Source organism: Camponotus floridanus, unplaced genomic scaffold (genome assembly GCF_003227725.1).
Source record: "Camponotus floridanus strain SB8 unplaced genomic scaffold, Cflo_v7.5 scaffold41, whole genome shotgun sequence".
NCBI classification, from domain to species: domain Eukaryota; kingdom Metazoa; phylum Arthropoda; class Insecta; order Hymenoptera; family Formicidae; genus Camponotus; species Camponotus floridanus.
The window spans coordinates 538,162-559,201 of record NW_020229559.1 but is presented as its reverse complement, the minus strand read 5'-3'; the positions used below and the strand labels follow the sequence as shown (position 1 = coordinate 559,201).

Below are 21,040 nucleotides of genomic sequence, written 5' to 3'. Positions count from 1 at the left end.
GACCGCGACTTATTTGGCGCATCTCAAATCGAAAGACCCACCGACATAACGGTTTAATCTTGCGCACGAACGCGCGACCAATGAGGTTGCTGGCGAGCAGTGCCAGGTGACGCGCGCATCAGCTGACGCATGCGCGCCGCGCGTCAGTAGCGCGCCTCGACAAAGTAGTCCGCGCTCGGGAAAACACGACACGATCGTGATGGAAAAATACGACGATAGCTCCGCTCGCGGAACCGTCATCGCGTCGATTCCGCCTCCTTCCTCGCGTCCAGGTCTCGTTTTCACCCGGTACTTGCTTCCTGCGTAGATCCGGGCACGTGAACGTCAAAGGGATATCCCTGCGCCGCACGTTGTGTGCAAAGGAACCTTACGCGAGAGAGAGAGCGAGAGGGGACGATCAATCGCGCCGCGGATCTCGAGCGCGAAAAGGAGAGGGAGGAGAACAGGCCGCCAGCACAGGAAGTGGGTGTGCAGGGTAGGGGGAAAGTCGAAGGCAGTTGAGTCGGTGGTGGCTACATGTGGATATCCGCCGGTTGCGCCGAGAACTTTCGTATCGCGGAACAGGCGTAAACTATATATATATATATACACACATCTCGCGGCGAGATCGCGGGACTCGTGAAGGAATCGCGCCGAGAACGATATCGATTTGCCGTCAGCCATGCAGATGGATCCAACGACGTTGCAGCTGATCCAATTCCTCGAGAGGACCGTCTCGTCGGGTAAGCGTCCCGAGCCATTCCGTCGTCGTCGTCGGCGACGTCTCGCGTAAACCGGCCGCGGGATTTTCCCAGGAGCTCCCGGGATCCCGGGAAACGCGTCCAGCGTCGATCTCGAGGAGGCGAGATCGCCCGAGGGATCCGGGAGAGAACGCGTCGCGATCCCCGCTCGGAAAACTCTCGTCCGCGCAACGTGCTCGCTCGCCGTCCTCGGGATCACGGGCTTCCCCGGGATCCCCCGACCCCGCGAGCACCCGTCGTCCTCGTCCGGACGAGACGGCGAGCCATCTCGCACGCGTTTAGGCGCGATATCGCGCCCCGTCGTGCTGTTGCTAGGCGCTTTGTTCGGCGCCGGAAAAGTATTGTCTCGTTGGACGGTTGCTCGCGACACGAAGCGCCTTCCGAGCGACGTTCTCTAACCTACAATTTGTCGATTCTTGCGCACGTGATTAATACGTCCTCGCCTTTGCCTTTCAGATAAGAACGAGCTCCTGGCAGCGCAGACTTTTCTGCAGCATGCGGCCGACTCTAATCTCGTGAGTAACCGAAGCGATCGATTAGAATGATCGTCAGGAAGAACATTGTCTTATATCTCGCTTCTGCCTTTTTTCTCAGCATGAATTCGTGCAACGACTCAGCGCCGTGCTGGTCACAGTCGGCGCGAGCCCCGTGGCCCGCATGGCAGCGGGTCTACAGCTCAAGAACCAACTTACCTCCAAGGATCCCGAGATGAAGTTCCAGTACCAGCAGCGCTGGCTCACCATCCCTGCTGAGACCAGGGATTATATCAAGAAAAATGTAAGATATGTCATTCCTATATCGTGTGCTCTAGTATTAATATTTCAATCTATCGTCTTTTTTTATGGAGCAGATGGTATTTCATCTTTGTTTGAAATTAGAAAATAATATAGGATTTATTTATCTACGATCTCAGGAACCTGTATAAGAAAATGTTTCGCTCTTTTTATCTTTTTGTTATCTTCATTTTTATATATGTATGTTTATCTTTCTGCTTAAGATAATCTGAAATAGGATAGAAACTCTCTCGTGTGTAAATATCTGGAATATTTCTCTCCGTATGTGTGGATATCTGGAATATTTTTTGAACTGTATTTGTTAGAAAGATTTACTACACTGCGTATTAAGAAATAAAATTTTATGGCGTGTCAAGCTCCTAAAACATGTCACATCCTTTATATAACAAATATGTGGGATATTTATATTTGCAGATTTTAGGAGCGTTAGGAACAGAAAACAATAGGCCAAGTTCTGCGGCGCAATGCGTCGCTTACGTTGCTGTTGCCGAATTGCCTGTGGGACAATGGAGCGAATTAATTCCATTGTTAGTCAATAATGTTGTCAACCCGTCCAGTACCGAAATGATGAAAGAGGCCACTTTAGAAACTATTGGATATATCTGTCAGGAGATTGAAAGTGAAGTGCTGGTATCGCAATCAAATGAAATTCTCACTGCTATCATTCACGGTATGAAGGGTTCTAGTACATCAAATCATGTTCGACTAGCAGCGACAAGCGCCTTGTATAATTCTCTAGAATTTACTAAAGGAAATTTTGAGAAGGAGGTTAGTATTGGACATATATTATATTATATTATAATTACTATATAATTTGTGATAACTATTGTTTTGATATTTTAATCATACTTACAGACAGAACGAAACTTTATAATGGAAGTTGTGTGCGAGGCCACTCAGTCTACCAATACTCAGATCAGAGTGGCTGCGTTACAATGTCTTGTGAAAATTATGTCATTGTATTATCAATACATGGAACCATATATGGCTCCTGCACTGTTTCCTGTAAGTTTCTATTCGATTAATTTATCCAGAAGACAATTACAATATTAGATGATATTGAAAGTAAAAGAAAAGAAAGATATTTCGTTAATAAAGTTGTCTTATTTCTCTTTCGAAAAATAACTTTGAGTTTCCAAGTTATCATCTTTCTGTAACGTATATGTGAAATTATTGATAAATTTGTTTGCAGATTACTTTAGAAGCTATGAAATCCGACATTGATGAAGTGGCACTTCAGGGAATAGAATTTTGGTCGAACGTATCTGACGAAGAAGTTGACTTATCGATGGAAGAAGGAGAGGCATCGGAAGGAGGTCGTCCGCCGTTAAAAGTCTCGCGACATTATGCTAAAGGAGCTTTACAATATCTTGTACCGGTATTGATGAAAAAATTAACCAAGCAAGAGGAGTTCGATGATGAGGACGATTGGAATCCCTCAAAAGCCGCCGGAGTATGCTTGATGCTACTTTCCAGTTGCTGCGAGGAATCCATCGTTCCATTCGTTCTTCCCTTCGTCAAGGACAACATTAAGAGTCCCGACTGGAGGTACAGAGATGCAGCTCTCATGGCGTTTGGTTCGATTCTCGGTGGTTTAGAACCTGCCACATTGAAACCATTAGTGGAGCAGGCTATGCCTACTCTCATTGAGCTGATGTACGATAGCAGTGTGGTCGTTCGGGATACTGCAGCATGGACATTCGGCCGTATATGTGAGATGATTCCAGATGCCGCAATCAATGAAACCTATCTGAAACCACTATTGGAATCCTTGGTGAACGGATTGAAAGCCGAACCGCGTGTCGCTGCCAATGTATGCTGGGCATTTACAGGATTAGCAGAAGCAAGTTACGAATCTGCTGAAATGAGCGAAGATGCCACTCAGCCAGAAACATATTGCATGTCACAGTACTTCGATTTTATTATTCAACGACTCTTGGAAACAACGGATAGGCCAGATGGGGCTCAAGCAAATCTAAGATCTGCTGCTTATGAGGCTCTGATGGAGATGGTGAAGAATTCACCGCGCGATTGTTATGTAACTGTACAGAAGACTACAATGGTGATACTTGAGCGATTGCAGCAAGTATTACAAATGGAGTCGCATATACAAAGCCATTCTGATCGCGCCCAATACAATGATCTGCAATCGCTGCTCTGTGCAACTTTGCAGTCCGTATTACGTAAAGTCACTCCAGAGGATGCACCACAGATATCCGATGTGATAATGACCGCTTTGCTATCCATGTTCAATTCGAATTCATGTAAGTCAGGCGGCGTCCAAGAAGATGCGCTCATGGCGGTCTCGACTCTAGTTGAAGTATTGGGTGAAGGCTTTCTAAAATACATGGAAGCATTTAAACCTTACCTTTGTCTTGGTTTGAAAAATTACGCCGAGTACCAGGTGTGCTGTGCTGCGGTCGGTCTTACTGGTGATATCTGTCGCGCACTGAAGAGCAAAATGTTACCTTACTGCGATGAAATCATGACGCTGTTGCTCGAAAATCTCAGCAACAATGCCGTCCATCGATCGGTTAAACCGCAGATCTTCTCGGCTTTTGGCGACATCGCCATGAGTATTGGGCCAGAGTTTAAGAAATATTTAGATGTCGTATTGCAGACACTAGTACAAGCGTCCCAGGCTAACGTGGATAGGAGCGATTATGATATGATCGATTATTTGAATGAGTTGCGCGAGGGCGTACTCGAAGCTTATACTGGCATCGTCCAGGGTCTCCGCGGTGATGCAAACAATTGTCCAGATGTTGCTATTTCTCTCATCGAGCCGCACGTGCCGTTTATTATACAATTCATCACTTCGATAGCACAGGACCGCGAGCATTCTGACGGCAATGTGTCAGCTGCAGTGGGCCTACTGGGTGATCTCGTAATGGTGTTTGGAGTCAAATTGTTGCCCATGGTGGAAACTGACCCGCTTAACGAGCTATTGGCTAAGGGTAGGAAGTCGCGAACTCACAAAACTAAACAGCTGGCGACTTGGGCTGCGAAGGAGATTCGGAAGCTCAAGAATCTCGCCAACGCTACGTCCAGTTGGTGAGTACTGTATCTCATTACATTCTTTTAAAATCTAAACGTCGTTTAATTACTCGTCGCAATGATCTCGATGCAATTTGAAATCATTTTAATGGGCAATGCACTAACACCGTATTTTATTTTGAGTTTCTTCTCCAACTCGTATTTCAGTTTCGTTATTTCATTTAGAGCGACGAAGTTCATCTTGGTTACTTTTGCTGCTCCTCCTTTCACGTTTTTTCGCGCTCCTTTCTTCATCTTTATCATGCACATTATCGTATGCTTCGATATTATGAAGTTTTAACGAACGAGTTTTTCACAACGGGGATAGGTGATAATAGGATAGGACGAAAGAAAGAAGGGGGAGGAGGGCAGAAGAGAGATAGAGTGAGAAAGAGAGAGAGAGAGAAGAGAGAGAGAGAAAAAGTGCGCGCACATGAGTATATGATTCAAGAATTGTTTGATATTGACAGAAATGCTACTTTCCGTTGTAGCGTTATTTTCTGTTTCTCGGATATTCTGGTACGCGATTTGAAACCCCCTCCCCAAAAGAAAAAGCACCCATGAGCGACGGTGACTGATATTTGGCTCGCTTTTGTTGTTTACAGATCGCCCCACGGTTGTACTGTCGTGCAATTTGATTTGACTAGAAAGCTATCAAACACAATACAAAGACAACAAGATTGGATGGTGCGGATGCGAGTTGATGGATGTGCGTGAGTCCAAAGCGATGATGACGAAATGGAATGATGAGTCTGCACTTGTCCCTATCTGGCGACGGTATTTTATCGATATAATCGGTTGAATGCAGCCCATATGATACGAGAGAAAGGGATTTTAGTGAGAAAGCGAGAGTGAGAATGAGAGAAAAAAGAAAGAGAGAGAGAGAGAGAGAGAGAGAGAAAGAAAGAGAGCACGCGAGACAAAGAGAGAATAAAAAAATAAGTACCTGTCTGCCGGATGCCGACAATGAATGATGAAGAATGCAATGTTGCTGATGAATGAATCAAAACCAAGCGAGAAGTTTGCTGAGATGATTGCAAGTATGCCTGGTACGAACAAATCTGCGGCTTCTATTCGCGTGATTGAGATATTAAATCTCGAGGAGAGAAAGAGGATGACTTCGATGGACGATCACGTGAAAGAAATGAGCAGAAGAAGATGCGAGAGAGTGAGATGCCAAAAGCGCGACAGGAACACCAAGAGAGGTTGGACGGAGAGTATATATATATATATATATATATATATATATATAGACGTATATGTATATGTGAATGATGGGGAGAGAAAATGAGAGCGAAAGACTCAGGGAGAATTTCTGAAATAAAGTGATAGCATGATAAATACGAGAAAAATGTATGAAAAATGTAGTAAAATGTATGTATGCATGTTACGTATGTGTGATATGAGAGAGTGGACGTGTGCATGTGTACGTGTGTATGAGAGTGTTTTATTTACGGCGATTTTCGCCGTTGACTCATTGTAAAGCTCTTGCCGAGTTTTTCAATGATGTGCATCAAATTTTGAATCGCAGTTTACAACTATAAAGCTTAGATTTTACGTATATATAAAAGAGTATCACTTTCCTATGCAGCAGAATGAATGGACAGCGAGAAAGAGAAAGAGAGACTGAATGCGAAAGGTCAGGAAGATTGTAAAACTCATAAAACTAGATGACCCCTGGTCCGATCGTGCTACGCGAGAATCCGTAATCTGTTGTGTAATAGTATGAGATGATGCGTATGTTACTTTTTCCCCGTATGTGAATGTCTGTTGCTGTTGATTGAAACATTAAAGTTAATATTTTGCTGGCATAAGTGATTTAGTTGTACCGAAGTCCTCGTCCGGCCTGAACGTCCGTAGGAGCAAGTGATATTGAGCGCTCAACAATCCCCAATCTTATCCTATGTCCGCTTTCCCCTTTATCAGTCTTTATAACCGGTCGATATACGTGCAACCATTTTAGTAAATCAATGAAATTGCGCGATCACGGTACTCAAGAGTGACGCCGCAGACGAGGAGCTTTGCACTGCCATTTGGAACAACCGCTGCACGGCTTGTCCACATTTTTTAAACACTCGTTCCTTCCTTCCCTGTTCGCGAGACGTCTGGGTCACTCTCGAGGTCTGGGTGAGATCGTCTTCCTGGCTACGCGTTGCCTGTCATTTATCCTTTTTCCCACACGATGAGAGAGTCTCGCGGATCACCGGGACTTTGAGAAATTACCGTGATCGCGTTTAAACAAGCCGAATACTGTTAAACGGGTAATCGATATAGTTTAGTGTCGTAGCTTGGAAAGAAGCGTAGCTTAGAGTAGAAGATCTTTTTCTCCGAACGGAATTACGTTTGCGGTGAAATCGCGAGGAACCCTTCCACGTTCGACCGGGATGTCTCGAGTACCATGTGGTGTATTTCTACCTCTGCTTATACCGTATCTTTGATGACGAGTAGCCAATGCCGCGAGTCGTTTTGTGAGAATCATCTAGAGCAGCCTCTGCGCGGATCTGTTTCGCGCTCCGCGATTTTTAGCAACATTTTGCGACATAATAACGTGACACGGAATTACGTCACGTCGTCGTCGAGAAACGTGTCTGTGGTAGTGCCATGCATTCCAAATACTTTTGTCAGCGGACATGCCGGACTTTCTTTCGTAATTTGACTATTTTGTAGCGATTTCGTTCGTGTATATATATATATATATATATATATATATATATATATATATATAATATTTAATATATAATATATATATTTATATATAAATATATATATATATATATAATATATTTTATATATATATTTATATATAAATATATATATATATATAATATATTTTATATATATATATTTATATATAAATATATATATTATATATTATATATATATATATATATATATATATATATATATATGTATATTTATTTCTTGTCGCAAATTTTCGGGATGCGTGAAGGAGATAGTGACGTAGTATAACATAGAAGTCTTAAGTTTTTTCAATTTAATTAATGCGAGCGTATATGTTTTCGACAAACGTCAGCGCGAAAACGCACAGTTCTTAGATACATTTCGCTGGCATTCGCTCGATGATCAAGGCAACGAATGTAGAACAATCACATTGATTGATCTACATCTTTGTATCTCCGAAAACTAAAATTCGTGCATCGCACATCAACGATGCATGTTTACAGCACGCACGTGCTTAAACAATTTTTATATTGATGGATTATTTTGCATACAATACGCTTGACGTAATGACGTTTATTATTACAGTATCCCGCATAAGTATTGCCACGATATTTCACAATCCGGATTTTTACGAGAAAAATGAATATATATTTTAGATACTCCTCTCCCCCCTCTTACTCGTAAATCGCAGAAAAATAATCTGTTTGTTCCTATTATTTGTTTATAAGAAATTTATACATATTAATTCGATTTTTTTATTTATGTATCTGTTACGTTCAATAATAATGCTAATAATAATAGTGATAATAATGTACTATCTCTTCAACAGATTATATGAATATTGCCAAATTGTAAATAAGCGGTAAACAAGCTTTCTAATCATCGATTTGAAATTTATCGAGATAATATCAAAGTTTAATAACGTGGAAGATATACATATATATTGAAATCACTTTTCTCTAAGAGAAGGGTAAACTATTTTTCTAAGATGAGATTTTCATAAATTACGGAAAATAAAACTTGTTGCGAAAACAAGAAGACGTTTTCAAACTTGTGGCAATATTTATCCGAGCAATTCTATATCTATTCTAAGCCGACATTACATTATTTGTCATATAATTAGTGATTTTCAAAAGTATGTTGAACATATCTGCAGCAGCTTTTTTTCTGAATTAATAAATTTCGCCAAATAATACCAAATTTTTACAACACATTTTAAATCTATTAAATAACATATTATTCTCGTATACAAATTTAATCGTTCAAATATTTCGTATATAATCAATATTAATTAATTTTGCTGTAACTTTTTTTTATATTTATCAAGAAAGTCGATTATTTTCGAAATGTGATGCCGAAATTTCGCCGATATTATTTCGCGATGACTTATCATTTTAATATGATTATCATCGATGGCGAATTTTCTTATTACGATGAACTTTCGATAAGAGAGCGCGAGATCCTTTTCTTTTATACATTCCACTTAGCGAAAATTAGGTGAAGAGAAAGAGAGAGAGAAAGAGAGAATGAAAGTGAGAGAGACGGAGAGGACAGCGGTGCGTGTGTTTCCGCATCTTGCAAAAAATTCGATCGCTCTTTTTCTAATTTGTGATCGAAAATTTGCAATTTCTGTGTGTGCCGGTCGCCGGAATTCGCAGCCTCGTCCTGAATTTACTGAGATAATTTTCTTCAAATCAATCTGGTATTGTAATCTGAATTGTAAGCTTACAACGATCTGAAAATCAGTTGTGATTTTAATATTGATCGACTCTGAATTGGTATATACCTATCTAGAGTTTTATTACCATTAACAAAGGAAATTTAAATGGAATTTTAAATCTGAGCAAAAATTGTATGGTTTCAAAAAATGTAATAATTTACTGTATATATTCACTATTTTTTATTTTTTGTTAATAGTATTACATTTATCCATACACTTGTAACCAAAAAAATTAGCCTTGATTTCTTTTTAAAAATTTGAAAAATTGAAATTATGCAATTCTGTTTGTTTCAAATAAAAAATTTCATAAAACAAAAATAATCTATTTTTTATTAAATTATCTTTAAATATTTGATAATAAAATTGTTGATTCTTTTTCTCTGAGATTTATCGAATGCTAAAAACTATATTTATAATTATGATTCTAATTGTTATTTCCAAATGTATTAAATATTGTATTTATCTATAATAATAATACTGAATCATGTTTAAAAAAATTGTCTCGATGCTGGCGCGAAATTGCCGCGAATTGCGTCGCCGAATTTATTGAAAAAAAATAAAATAGGGGGAAAAAGATAGAGAGAGAGAGAGAGAGAAGAAATTAAATGCGAGAGTGAAGTGTGAACTTTCATTGGTGAATGGGTAAATCGAAAATTTTTTGATGCTAGAAACAAGAGAGAGAGAGAGAGAGAAAGAGAGAACGAGAGGGAGATCGCGGAAAATTAAGTGACAAGAGATACAAAAAAAGAAAAAATAATAGATGTATATGCGACTGTGATTTTTTGAGAGAGACTCTCGTGTGCGAGGGATCGACGTTCTATCCTGAAGAGAGCACGGTCCTCGCGATCTTTTGCGATTCTTTTGTCGATCGCAGGGATTTCTGACGGACGATCCTGATTTAGCATATCCTACGATCAAAATCCTTCCTTTTTCCCTCTATCTCGACAACCTGATCGAGCCTGAAACGCACACATCGGGATCGTCGGCAAAGAAAAGCCCGCTTGCGAGTACCGTGCTCCGTAAGGCTGGCTTCGCAACTTGTGGAGATCTTCATCGGACGATTAATTCTTGTTCTGTAAATTAAAAATTCCTCGATCGATTCTGTAATCAAGAATTTTAAAACTTCTTTTAACAGAGCTTCGGGAGATCCGCGATAAAAGAGATGAGTCTATATATTCCAAACAATTGCATGCCAAAGATTCTTTTCAAAGATAGAAGAATAACAGAAGGGAGGTATTAATTAACTGTAAAAATTATCAGGCTCTGACGCTCTGTAGATTTTCACTGTAAGTCATCGGGAAAAATTTTCCTCGCGCAAAAAAATTTACAAAATACATTCTTTGGAATATAATTTCCGCCCCGTAAAAGTTCTTATAATGATCTCGAGGAAACTACGTGAAATGTCCTTCCTTGCGGCGAAAGGTGTTTGATGCGCAGCGATGGGGATTTCTTGTTCGCGAAGCCAGCCTAAAACCCATAATAGCACGACAAAGCAACTTATTGACTCTTGTCGACTAATTAGTTGTTTAACCTTTTCATCGTCGAGACTCCTAGAGTGCGTGCGATGCTTACTAGAGCGAACGTACGTGATGAGCGTATTTTACGTAGTATATTTAAAAAAGTCGTGTGCATTACGCTGTATCAGTGATGATGTGCGCTGTGAAGTAAGTGAGAAGCGAAATTTATCAAGGATGCATCGATGATTGAAGGAGCGGATCGGGGAGAGATGTTAGTGATGCTGATGATATTGGTGTTGATGTTGCTGTTGAGGATGATGGTATAATGATGAGAATGTTGATGATGATAATATGGTTGGCTCGTGATTCGTCGTGAATCGCGGCGTCATGTTCGAGAAAGGAGAATGGATCGTCGATGTTGAAGAAACGGAGGCAAGAAGCAAACGTGTAAAAGTAAATATAAATTTTGTATCGCGGGGCGGGCCGGATCGCGCCGCTTGTCAGCCTACAAGATCAATGAAAAATTTTCTGAAAATGTCATTTTTACATTATTAAAACTAACTCTGCATAAATAATACATATTATTCATGTAAATGTATTTTTGTGGCGCCAAAAGTTATATAATCGGATATTGAAAACAATGCAAAAAAGAGAAAGATTAATAGTATTTATTTTTTGTGATTAATTATAATTATTAATGAGAGATATAGAGTATATTTTTATGAAATTTTTAGGCATATTAAATACTTTTTACATCACTAAATAATAGTCAAATAATACAGTAAATAAATAGTAATTGTGGTTGTCTTTTGAATTTTTCACGTGATCCTGCGGGCTCGCAAGCGTCCTCGCGACTTGCTGCCCGCCTGCGGTGTCCTTGTATGTACGAGACAATATTTTCGATAATATTTTTTAACGATCGAGTCGCGAAACACGAGCCCAACGTAAATCTGTTGTTCGATGCGCTTGATATCGCACGGCGGTGGCGACGAAATATAAGTGTATAAGTGTAAAGTTTCTTTTTCTTTCCTTTATTCTTAATTCATGATGATCAAAAGAGAGACTTCTACCTCGAACACTATAAATCGCAGAAATTGCAATCGAAACGATAGGTCTTTTCTTCGCACATCACACGCTTTCTGAAGAGAATTATCGATATTGGGATCCGTCAATTAAAAATCGCGTGTTCCATAGTAATTAATTGTTACATATTGTATCGAACGAAAATTCCAATAGCACGATAGCTCCAAAGAAAACATTTGTTCCGTAGCTGAAATTCGTTGTAGATCTCTCTCGCTTTCGTGAAATTGCCACGATACGAAAATCCGCCGCGTTAAAATGTTCAAGATACCTTGCGATCTATAATATTTCTCGAGATACTGAAAGAGAGCGACGCCACCACCGTGACGAAGTGGGCGAAATAATTAAAATAAAAAAAAATAAAAAAGAAAAGCACAAAAAAACAGCTGCGTGCGTGGATGACGTTTGATGCGCTGCGCATGAGAGGATGCCGAGTGCTGCTGCCGATCGAGAGGCGATCGGACCAAGATAATTATAATTGACGCATGGTGGAAAGAAAAAATGTGTCTCTAGGCGACCTATATATGCGTGGGTGAAGCGAAAAAAAAAGAGAAATAAAGAGGACGATGCTGAATGTGGACGTCCGCCTGTCGTCGTTGCTCCACCCTCTCCTTCAAGCAATTTCCTGGCACTCGATCCGCCGATCTCTGTAGGATAAAGCCCTTTTTGTGGCGTGATAAGAACATTGATAAATCTTTATTGGTGCTTCGCGACGAGCAGAAATCACGGCCTACTCTCGCGACGTGAGAGATAATCGAATCGCCGATTTTCGAGTGACGTAACCTTCGCAGATCGGATGTAATCATCAATATTTGCTCAATTCAATGTCCTTTTTGCGCCTACGATCGGAATCGAGCTAAGGGAAATGCACTAAATTTGTCCGCGATCGCGCTATCAATTTTAATGTATGATCAAATTAAAAAGAAAAAAAAAAACAAATTACGCTATTTTGAGAAATGTGATGTCACAGAAGAGATATTTTATTTTGTATATTTAAGGGAATTTTTATAAAGGGAACATAAATATGTCAAATGTAATATAATGCATTTTTTACAATTGAAAAAAAGAGACCGGCTGCCATATCAGATAAAATAAAATTATTCGTTAAGAAACGTTTTGTGTGTTATCGCAAAACATTTTTGGCGATAACATAGTGTGGCAATCAAATGTAAAAGATTTTAATACAGTTAGATATTTAGATGTGCGATTCAAATTTGGATAAAATGGATACGAAGTATATATCTTCTAACGAAAATCCATCAAAAATCTTGAACTGTACGGAACATTTGCTCGGTTATTTTATTTAATCCCATTAATCAGAAGTTTCGAAAGAGCCAAGTGAAAGCAATACGCAAAAATTAAGGCGTTTTAAGGATAAATATATTTATGTGTGTCTTATATAAAATTTCGAAATTGATAATGTATCAGAATTATTACTTTATCTATTTGTTTGAATTTGTGCAAATAATTATTTTCTGTTTATTTAAAAAATAGGTCTTTTATCTGAATAAATGTCAAAATCTATATCTTACATATGTGTGGGTGTATGTGATTATCGATATCTTAGCATTTATTTATATGTTGTATTAAAAAATTAGGAAAGTGAATGACCTAAATTGCACCAATTATAATCCGATTTCTTTAAAAATATAATATTTCTTCTTTCGCTTTTCTTTAATTGTAAGTTCCGTTTTCGAGACAATCGCAAGGAACTGATTAGACTTCAGGAGAGGGTGCGGCATATTCACGTGGTGCGTGTATCGCATTGCGTTATCATTTTATTCCTATTCGAATCGGTTTGAATCAGTCATGTGGTGCTTGCGAAGACTGTGTTTCCTGTGGAGATTTATAATTGACAACGATAATGTGACTTCGGCTACATCGCTTATGTGAGTGCCAGAGCGATCGTGGAATGACTGAAGGACGAGTCTTCGGGAAGTGTGTCTAGCGTATAATCGGTCACATTAATGATCGCTCGATAGACCTCTCAAGGCCCCTACGACACACGGAGAAAAAAACGCAGCGCAATCGGTCGAAAGTTTTCGCAAAATCGCGAAGACATTTTCTTGGGCGCTCGCTCGACGCACGATATGTTGTGCACGTTACATTGTACAGAATCAATTCGATTGCATATCAATTAAGACATTAATGTGGCTGACTGTACCGGTGAATGCGAGAGACAAGATTATACGAATCGCCAAGCGACAGTGCCATATAATATCGAGTCATTTTGACCGCTATTTCTTCATCGTTTGATTTGTCTTTCTTCGGAGACGCGAGTTTTAAAATGCGACAAAAGCGCTCGCGATCTCGTACAGGAATGCGTATGAGAGATAAAATAAGATTCAAAAATCGGCGAAAAATGCGAAAATTGCTTCCTGTTTTTATCTCATGATTTTCTTTTTTCTCACAGAATACGATGGCCCGAAAATAAATTCCATTTGAAATCTGTATGCACGCAGTGATGCCATTATTACCAGTCGCCGTTCAAATATATCAAACATAATTGTTACGCCACTTTTTCGAAAATTTGTTTTGTATATTTATCAAATTTTGTGTAAAAAACATTCTTGAAACATTAAGATTTGAAGCATTCAAAAATTTTATTTCTTAATTTTATTTTTGAGTATATGTCCTTAGTATATTATTTACATTAAATTTTTATTCTCGCGTGATAATTTGATATTATTAAGACAAGTATATAATTTAAAAATTATTATTTTCTAATGAAATTAAAAATTTATAACGTGAAAACAAAAATCGCATCCGGAGGGAATGAGAATGAAGATGATATCGGATCGTCGTCAGATCGTGTGTGCGTAACACGGTGTGTGTCACAGCATTCTTAATCTCTCTTAAGCACCCTTAACCCAATTGAATTAGAAGGGCACACCCCGCGACACACGCGTCACAGACTAACTATCCGTCTATCGTATTTCCAATACATTCTTTCATCCGGTGCAAGAGTGCGCGTACAGCTGATTGTAATTTCAAGTTTAAAAGTGTCATTATTTACAGTTATAAATATATTTTTTACACATATTTTTAAATAAAAGAGATGTACGTGGTTTAATTTAATTATGTATTATATGTATAATATAATGATTGATATTTAATTGTGTTTGTTTTTGCATTGATCTTTCCGTGATTATTGAAAATTTTTAATCATGTAAAGATCTTTGATATTTTCTTTTTTAAATTCTGAAAGAAAATTTTATTTATATTCCATATATTTTTGTATTTTTTGAACAATAGATTATAGGTAGATTACAAATTTACATTCTTTATATTTTAAAATAATTCCGATGCAAAAATATTGCAAAAATACGCAAACATCAGAGTCGGCAGTTGAAAGGATATTTGAACTTATTAACGTGTTTTGGACGCGTGTCCTGTTAATAGAAGACGCAGTGCGGCGAATCGTCGCCGAAATCGTTGAAGGTGCATGGTGCATTTTTTTACAAATCTACGAGAGACATCATTCTCTCGAATTTTTATTACGGAAGAAGACGGACAAGACGATGCAACGCGCGTCACATCGATTACATTCATCCACGGATGGAGGCTAATGCACGACACGTGACGCCTTTATAAGGTATCATCGAGGCTTTCGATAATGTGGGACTAAGTCGAAGTTCATCGAAATGGATAGACAAAATGATAACAGCTCCACACGAGTCGATGATACCAAAGTCGTGGAAGATAACGTAAGTATTAAAAAATTTATTGTTATTTTTACAAAACTATCTTATCTTTATTTCAATTTTTGATTATTTTATATTATTATGCATATTATTCTGCATCGAATATATGGAAGCGAAATTTAACGGTAGAAATGGCATTAGTTCTTCGTATACTTTCGTAATCTCTCTTAATTGAACAATAATTGAACCATTTTGTGAAAATGGAAATTTTACAGTTTCTAAGTTGACATTGAAAAAACTACATTGAAAGAGAAAATTTCCAATAGCAGTGTTGCTTGTTACTCTACATCTCTGCCCCTTTGTTGAATCATAGATTCTGAAGGGAATAAATCTAATGTTGATTATTCTCCAAAATATCAGAAAATAATTTTTATAAGCGATTCAAAATTTTTCGAAAATTAAGCATTTATAAAATTTTATAAATAAAATTGAAATATATTATAAATATTCTTCAATTAATTTTGTTTTACTAAACTTAGTTTAGTAAACTATGATGAACTCAATTTAGTAAATTATATTTCAATAATTTTCAACACACATAATATTTAAAAAATTAATATTGAAAATTAAAAAGTTGCCAATCTTCTAGTTTGAAAATTCATAACTCATTCGCCAATACAGATGCAACAGCAATAGAGTAATCCTTCTTAGTAATCGCAATTCGCATGGGATATCTCGTAGGATAGATTCGATCTCGATGATCTTCTGCCGATCGTCGGCGAATTTGGTCGTTATCAAAAGCAGTTGTTATGGTTGGTATGTCTGCCGGCATGTCTGCCCTGTGGTTTTTGCGCTTTCAATCAGTTATTCATGGCGAATACACCGCCGCATTGGTGCAAAATACCGGATCTGGAGCATATGGATGCTGCACGCAGAAAGCATCTCGCTATTCCTGTGAGTCAGATGTCAGTAGAGAGAGCTCATCAATATTTATAAATGCGGCATCGTTCCAATTATCGACTTGTAGGAATTAACGAGTTGATTATATATCTCCTGATGTATTATATCTACTTTTTCAGTTGCGATTGATCAGTATCTTCCATGTATATTCAACGTTATATGTGATAGTAGTTATCTTGTTGATGTATCCCTCTTCTACTTAATATTGTGCATCTTCCTCGCAATTTGTTTTCTGTATATAAATTCGATCAATTCGATTAAGATTTAATTAATCACTATATTTAATTTAATTACAATTGTGTCTAGTTAGCGCTTGATAACATGCTAAACAGCATAAATTATTCTGAATTTCTTTTGTAGTTTGCCATTCCTTCAGCAAGGCTAGAAGCGTTTAAGGATTATTCCCTATAAATGCAACGTTGTACCTGTATGCAATCTCCTACAAGTCTAATAGAATTTAAATTGGGACGAATAAAACCTGCCATTTGTGTCACGTGTGATCGCCCGCATCGATTCTTCTTACGGCTCGAGCATAGTGAATGTATTATTCATATAATGTCTCATGATGCGATACTGTAAAGATGTAATATGAATGCAGGACGACAATGGGACCTATAGTCAATGCACACGATATGATATCGACTGGACGACGACGACAACGGAGAACAACTCCGTTGTTTGGACATACTCCAATATGTCGTGGTCCATCGTACCCTGCGACTATGGTTGGGAATATGAGACCTCGGAGGTGACATCGTCCATCGTTATTGATGTACGTCTTGCGTTTAATTATACAAGAGAAGTTGTACAATTTTTCTCTGAATTTTATAAATTCGTAGTTAAATATTTTCGCGAATAATATATTTAATAAATTTTCATCAAAAAGCATCGAGTTTTACAATTTTATATTTGAGATATTTTCGTCCGTTTTTAATGCATTAAGATATATAAATTTAATTACATTACAAATAATTTACAGTTTCTTTTTATAAAAATAGATAATTAGAAATATCTCATTTGAAGAAATTCTAAAATATAGGATTAAATTTATGAAAAAAGTAAAAGAATGAACTAATAACCGTACGCTAACATTAGAAATTCGACCGTGTTACAGTTTGATCTCGTTTGCGATCGTGCGATTTATCCAACGATTGGCTTGGTTGCTCTTAATGTAGGAGGCCCTATAGGAGTATACTTGTTCGGTACATTAAATGATAGGTAAAAACTCAGTTGACAGTTTGATTTTCATTAAAATTTAGTTTCTTTTTTTTTATCGAAATTTTACTTTATTTTACTTATATTTTCTGTATTAATTAGAACATAATTGCTTATTTTAAAGATTTAAATTTAAAGATTTATTTATCCTGTTTAATTTTAATATCATATTTAAATGTTATTATTTTATTGGACAGAATCGGTCGAAAATTATCCTTCTTCGCGTGTCTAGCAACTTTAATAATCGGCGGCTTTTTAACAGCAATAACAAACGATTTTTGGACTTGGGCTTTCACACGCTTCGTCGTCGGTTTGACGATACCAGCCATTTATCAAATACCTTTTATTATCTGTAAGCAATTAACATTTTACATTCAATTAACATTTGCCACTGGTAAATACTGCTAATCAATGTAATCAAAATATTTAATCAGATCTCTAAATCCAATACTCATAGTTGATCTTGATAATTTTATTTATTAATAAATTTATTACTGTAGCCTTAGAACTGGTTGGCCCAAATTATCGTTCATTCGTAACAGTTATGACTTGTACTTTTTATACGATGGGTCTCTGCATGCTAGCAGGTGTTACTTATTTAATACGCGATTGGCGAACGCTTGCTATAACCACGAGTGCACCATTCTTGATCTATTTCTTTTACTGGTGGTGAGTGAATAGTTAATATAATTTTAATGATAAATTAAAATATCTAATGGCACAGATTACATAAATTACATAAATTACATGATTGTATATAATATATAAGAATTATTATTTACATAATGAAACATTTGTTTTTTGAATACTATAAAATTAACTGCTTATTTTAAAATAATCTATATTTGTACATTTAATTTAACTTTACGATTTTCACTCAAGTCATCGATAACATGTATTTTTAATTTTGAAATAATTCTGACAATGAGTGATATAACAAACATTTTTATCTTATTATTATTTATCCTTTCTCATGACATGTTAATTTATCTTTTCTCAGCACATGAGAATGTTAATTTATTCTTTGTCAACACATGAGAATAGCAAAAATTATTACAGGTTTTTACCGGAATCACCGAGATGGCTATTAGCAAAAGGTCGCTTAAGCGAAGCTAATGATATTCTCGAAACTCTAGCCCGGGTAAATGGCAAAGAACTCCCGGCATCATTCACGCAAAAACTTCGTCAACGCATGACAATGTCGAGATCAAAGAGCGAAGAGGAAAGATTGCGAACCGGACCTGGTGTCCTTTCGCTCTTTAAAACACCGAATATGCGTCTCAAGACATGTCTTATTACTTTAAACTGGTAATTTGAAGCATAGAAACACGCCTATTAATTTTTTAAAAGTAGCAAAAAAGCACGATAAGTTATATAGCGATGATCGTTCTTTTCTTTTTCTACATCCATTTCAAATTCATAATATCATAATCTATTTATTAAAGGAAAGATTCGCATAATTATTCGTAATTTTCTAATATACGATTCTTCACAAACATTAATTCCTTCTATGGTCAATTTAAAAAATCAATAGATTAAAATCCATTGATTTTATATATTATATATTATATTAGTAATTATTTATTTTTAAATTGATTCGATTTCTAGAATTGTATATATATATATATATATATACACATTGTTAACGTTATATATATATATATATATATATATATATATATAACGTTAACAATAATTTATAATAGTTATTTCCCCTGGCGATTATTTGATATGAGTAAATGGATCTTTATCTTATTATTAGGTTTGCTAACAATATGGTGTATGTTGGCCTTTCTTATTATGGACCAGCATTAGGAAATGAGGAACATCTGAGTTTTCTCTTTTCTTCCCTCGCTGAGATTCCCAGTTATATCGCTTGTTGGATTCTAATGGATCGATGGGGCCGCCGGTGGCCTCTTTGCCTGTGCATGGTTGTAGCTGGAGTGTCGTGTATCGCCACGGTGCTGTTGTCACCTGGTACGCATCGTTAATCAATCAGTTAATGACTTAATTAATTAACGAGAACAGCAACGTAATTAGTTGGTTGGTGCAATGTAGTAATATTGTTGAAAGCTGAAGTTATAATAGTTAATTGATATATTAGAAAAGAGAACTTAATATCTCTCTCTCCTTCTCTCTCTAAATTTTAATTAATATTTTTAATTTATTCAAGATGCTGTCATGGAGACCTTGGTATTATTTCTCATATCAAAGTCTGCAATATCGGCATCCTTTTTAATTATTTATCCTTTTGCCGGAGAACTCTATCCCACGCAATTACGCGGAATTGCCATTGGTTTCTCTACATATATCAGCGGTCTTGGGCTCATCATTATACCCTTCGTAACATATCTTGTGAGTTTGCATTACTGTTTAAATTCTATTTTAGTAATAATTATAAAAAGTATCTCTTTACAATATTTATTAAGTTATTAAAAAATTAATTTGTTGACTTATTATAATTTAATATCTTATTGATTTTATTAGAAACGAAATGTATGCATTTATTTATCATTACGAGTTATATTTTGGCAATAAATAGAATATTTACGATTTTTTCAGGGGAAAGAGAATCTTGTCTTGCCTTTAGTCATTTTGGGTGCCATCTCAGTTATTGGTGGCGTGTCCGGATTGCGGTTACCAGAAACATTACACCATCGTCTACCGCAAACTATTGAAGAAGGAGAATTATTTGGCAAGAATTGGACGTGCGCGGATTGCATCCGTTGCATCCCGACAAAGTACACTGATAATAGATTATTAATTATGGAATTTTTAGTTCGTAAAACATTAGGCTGCTATTTTGATTTATTCTTCCCAAAAAAAATCTCTTCAATTCTAATTTATTAAGAATGTAAATAAAGTCAAAACATAATAAATAAAACAAATAATGTTTTGTATAAAAAAATTAAATTTAAAATTACATTTTAATAATGTACAAGTATTTTTTTAGATCTATAATGATTTTTTTTATTTTTATTTATATTTAAACTTTATTAAAATATGTGTTTCCCACAGACCATCATCGATTGCAACTTCTTACGAAGACTTGTCGATGCGAGAAACAGTAGAGATGCACGAAGTACCTGAAGTGCCATTTGCCTCGTCCATCTTGGAGGAACAACAACGGCCAAGCACGACGAATGTTCGCCGTTTAGTTCGCCAATCTAGCATGATGGATACCCAACGCGATTCCGATGGGACCATAAAGATGACCTATTGGTTTTAATTTTGAATCTAATCAAAAAGAAAAACTACTAAAATCTTTTTATCCTTCTTTCTCGCATTTGTGAATTAAATATGTTCCAATGCTAACTAAAAAATTACTTCATTTTCTCTTTTATCTTATTGATTTATAAAATCATTGAATTATATACAATTATAAGTACATATATATAAAGAAGTAATTTTAATTTAAATAAATGTTATTTTAGTAAAAATCGCACTTGACAGAAAAAAATTATATCGCTCTCTCTATTATTGCTCTAATTAATATCTTTTTTTTAATATTGTGAATGTAATAAAATCTAAATAATATACAAAATATAAATATGTAGCATATGTGATATTTTTTTGATATATGTAAATGTCATTATCAGAGACAAAAGTGCAATGAGAGATGTCAATCATAACGTAGTGAATATCTACATCTTTTTTCTCTCAAATTACGCATAATTACGTAACACATCTGTAGTAAAATCTTTACGAAATA

At 36.5% G+C, this 21,040-nt stretch overlaps 2 protein-coding genes across 5 annotated transcripts; both read left to right on the top strand.

Annotated features, from left to right (window-relative positions):
• Positions 1–493: 493 nt before the first annotated feature.
• LOC109609712 (importin subunit beta-1) lies at positions 494–15,090 on the top strand. 3 transcript variants are annotated; one of them, XM_020029863.2, is made up of 7 exons: positions 494–722; positions 1,197–1,255; positions 1,335–1,517; positions 1,949–2,302; positions 2,390–2,539; positions 2,727–4,588; positions 14,912–15,090. In XM_020029863.2, coding segments are annotated over exons 1-7 (2,670 nt in total). In that variant the 5' UTR covers positions 494–661; the 3' UTR covers positions 14,913–15,090. The 3 variants fall into 3 exon arrangements, with proteins under 3 accessions (XP_019885422.1, XP_011268652.1, XP_011268651.1); XM_011270350.3 differs by lacking the exon at positions 14,912–15,090 and adding an exon at positions 5,176–5,236; XM_011270349.3 differs by lacking the exon at positions 14,912–15,090 and having other exon boundaries at positions 2,727–4,592.
• On the top strand, positions 15,087–20,682 carry LOC105258826 (carcinine transporter). 2 transcript variants are annotated; one of them, XM_020029864.2, is made up of 11 exons: positions 15,135–15,216; positions 15,895–16,107; positions 16,712–16,885; positions 17,228–17,331; positions 17,526–17,680; positions 17,829–17,997; positions 18,388–18,636; positions 19,091–19,305; positions 19,502–19,683; positions 19,891–20,069; positions 20,347–20,682. In XM_020029864.2, the coding sequence occupies exons 1-11, from the start codon at positions 15,154–15,156 to the stop codon at positions 20,555–20,557; spliced, it is 1,914 nt and encodes a 637-aa protein (XP_019885423.1). In that variant the 5' UTR covers positions 15,135–15,153; the 3' UTR covers positions 20,558–20,682. The 2 variants fall into 2 exon arrangements, with proteins under 2 accessions (XP_025267419.1, XP_019885423.1); XM_025411634.1 differs by lacking the exon at positions 15,895–16,107 and having other exon boundaries at positions 15,087–15,216; positions 20,347–20,680.
• The last annotated feature ends 358 nt before the right edge of the window (positions 20,683–21,040 follow it).

Coding starts and splice junctions, on each gene's coding strand:
- LOC109609712 (XM_011270349.3), top strand. CDS start 662: ATGCAGATGGATCCAACGACGTTGCAGCTGATCCAATTCCTCGAGAGG. Junction 723..1,196: donor CGAGAGGACCGTCTCGTCGG/GTAAGCGTCCCG, acceptor TTTGCCTTTCAG/ATAAGAACGAGCTCCTGGCA. Junction 1,256..1,334: donor ATGCGGCCGACTCTAATCTC/GTGAGTAACCGA, acceptor CTTTTTTCTCAG/CATGAATTCGTGCAACGACT.
- LOC105258826 (XM_020029864.2), top strand. CDS start 15,154: ATGGATAGACAAAATGATAACAGCTCCACACGAGTCGATGATACCAAA. Junction 18,637..19,090: donor TGTCTTATTACTTTAAACTG/GTAATTTGAAGC, acceptor TCTTATTATTAG/GTTTGCTAACAATATGGTGT. Junction 19,684..19,890: donor TACCCTTCGTAACATATCTT/GTGAGTTTGCAT, acceptor CGATTTTTTCAG/GGGAAAGAGAATCTTGTCTT.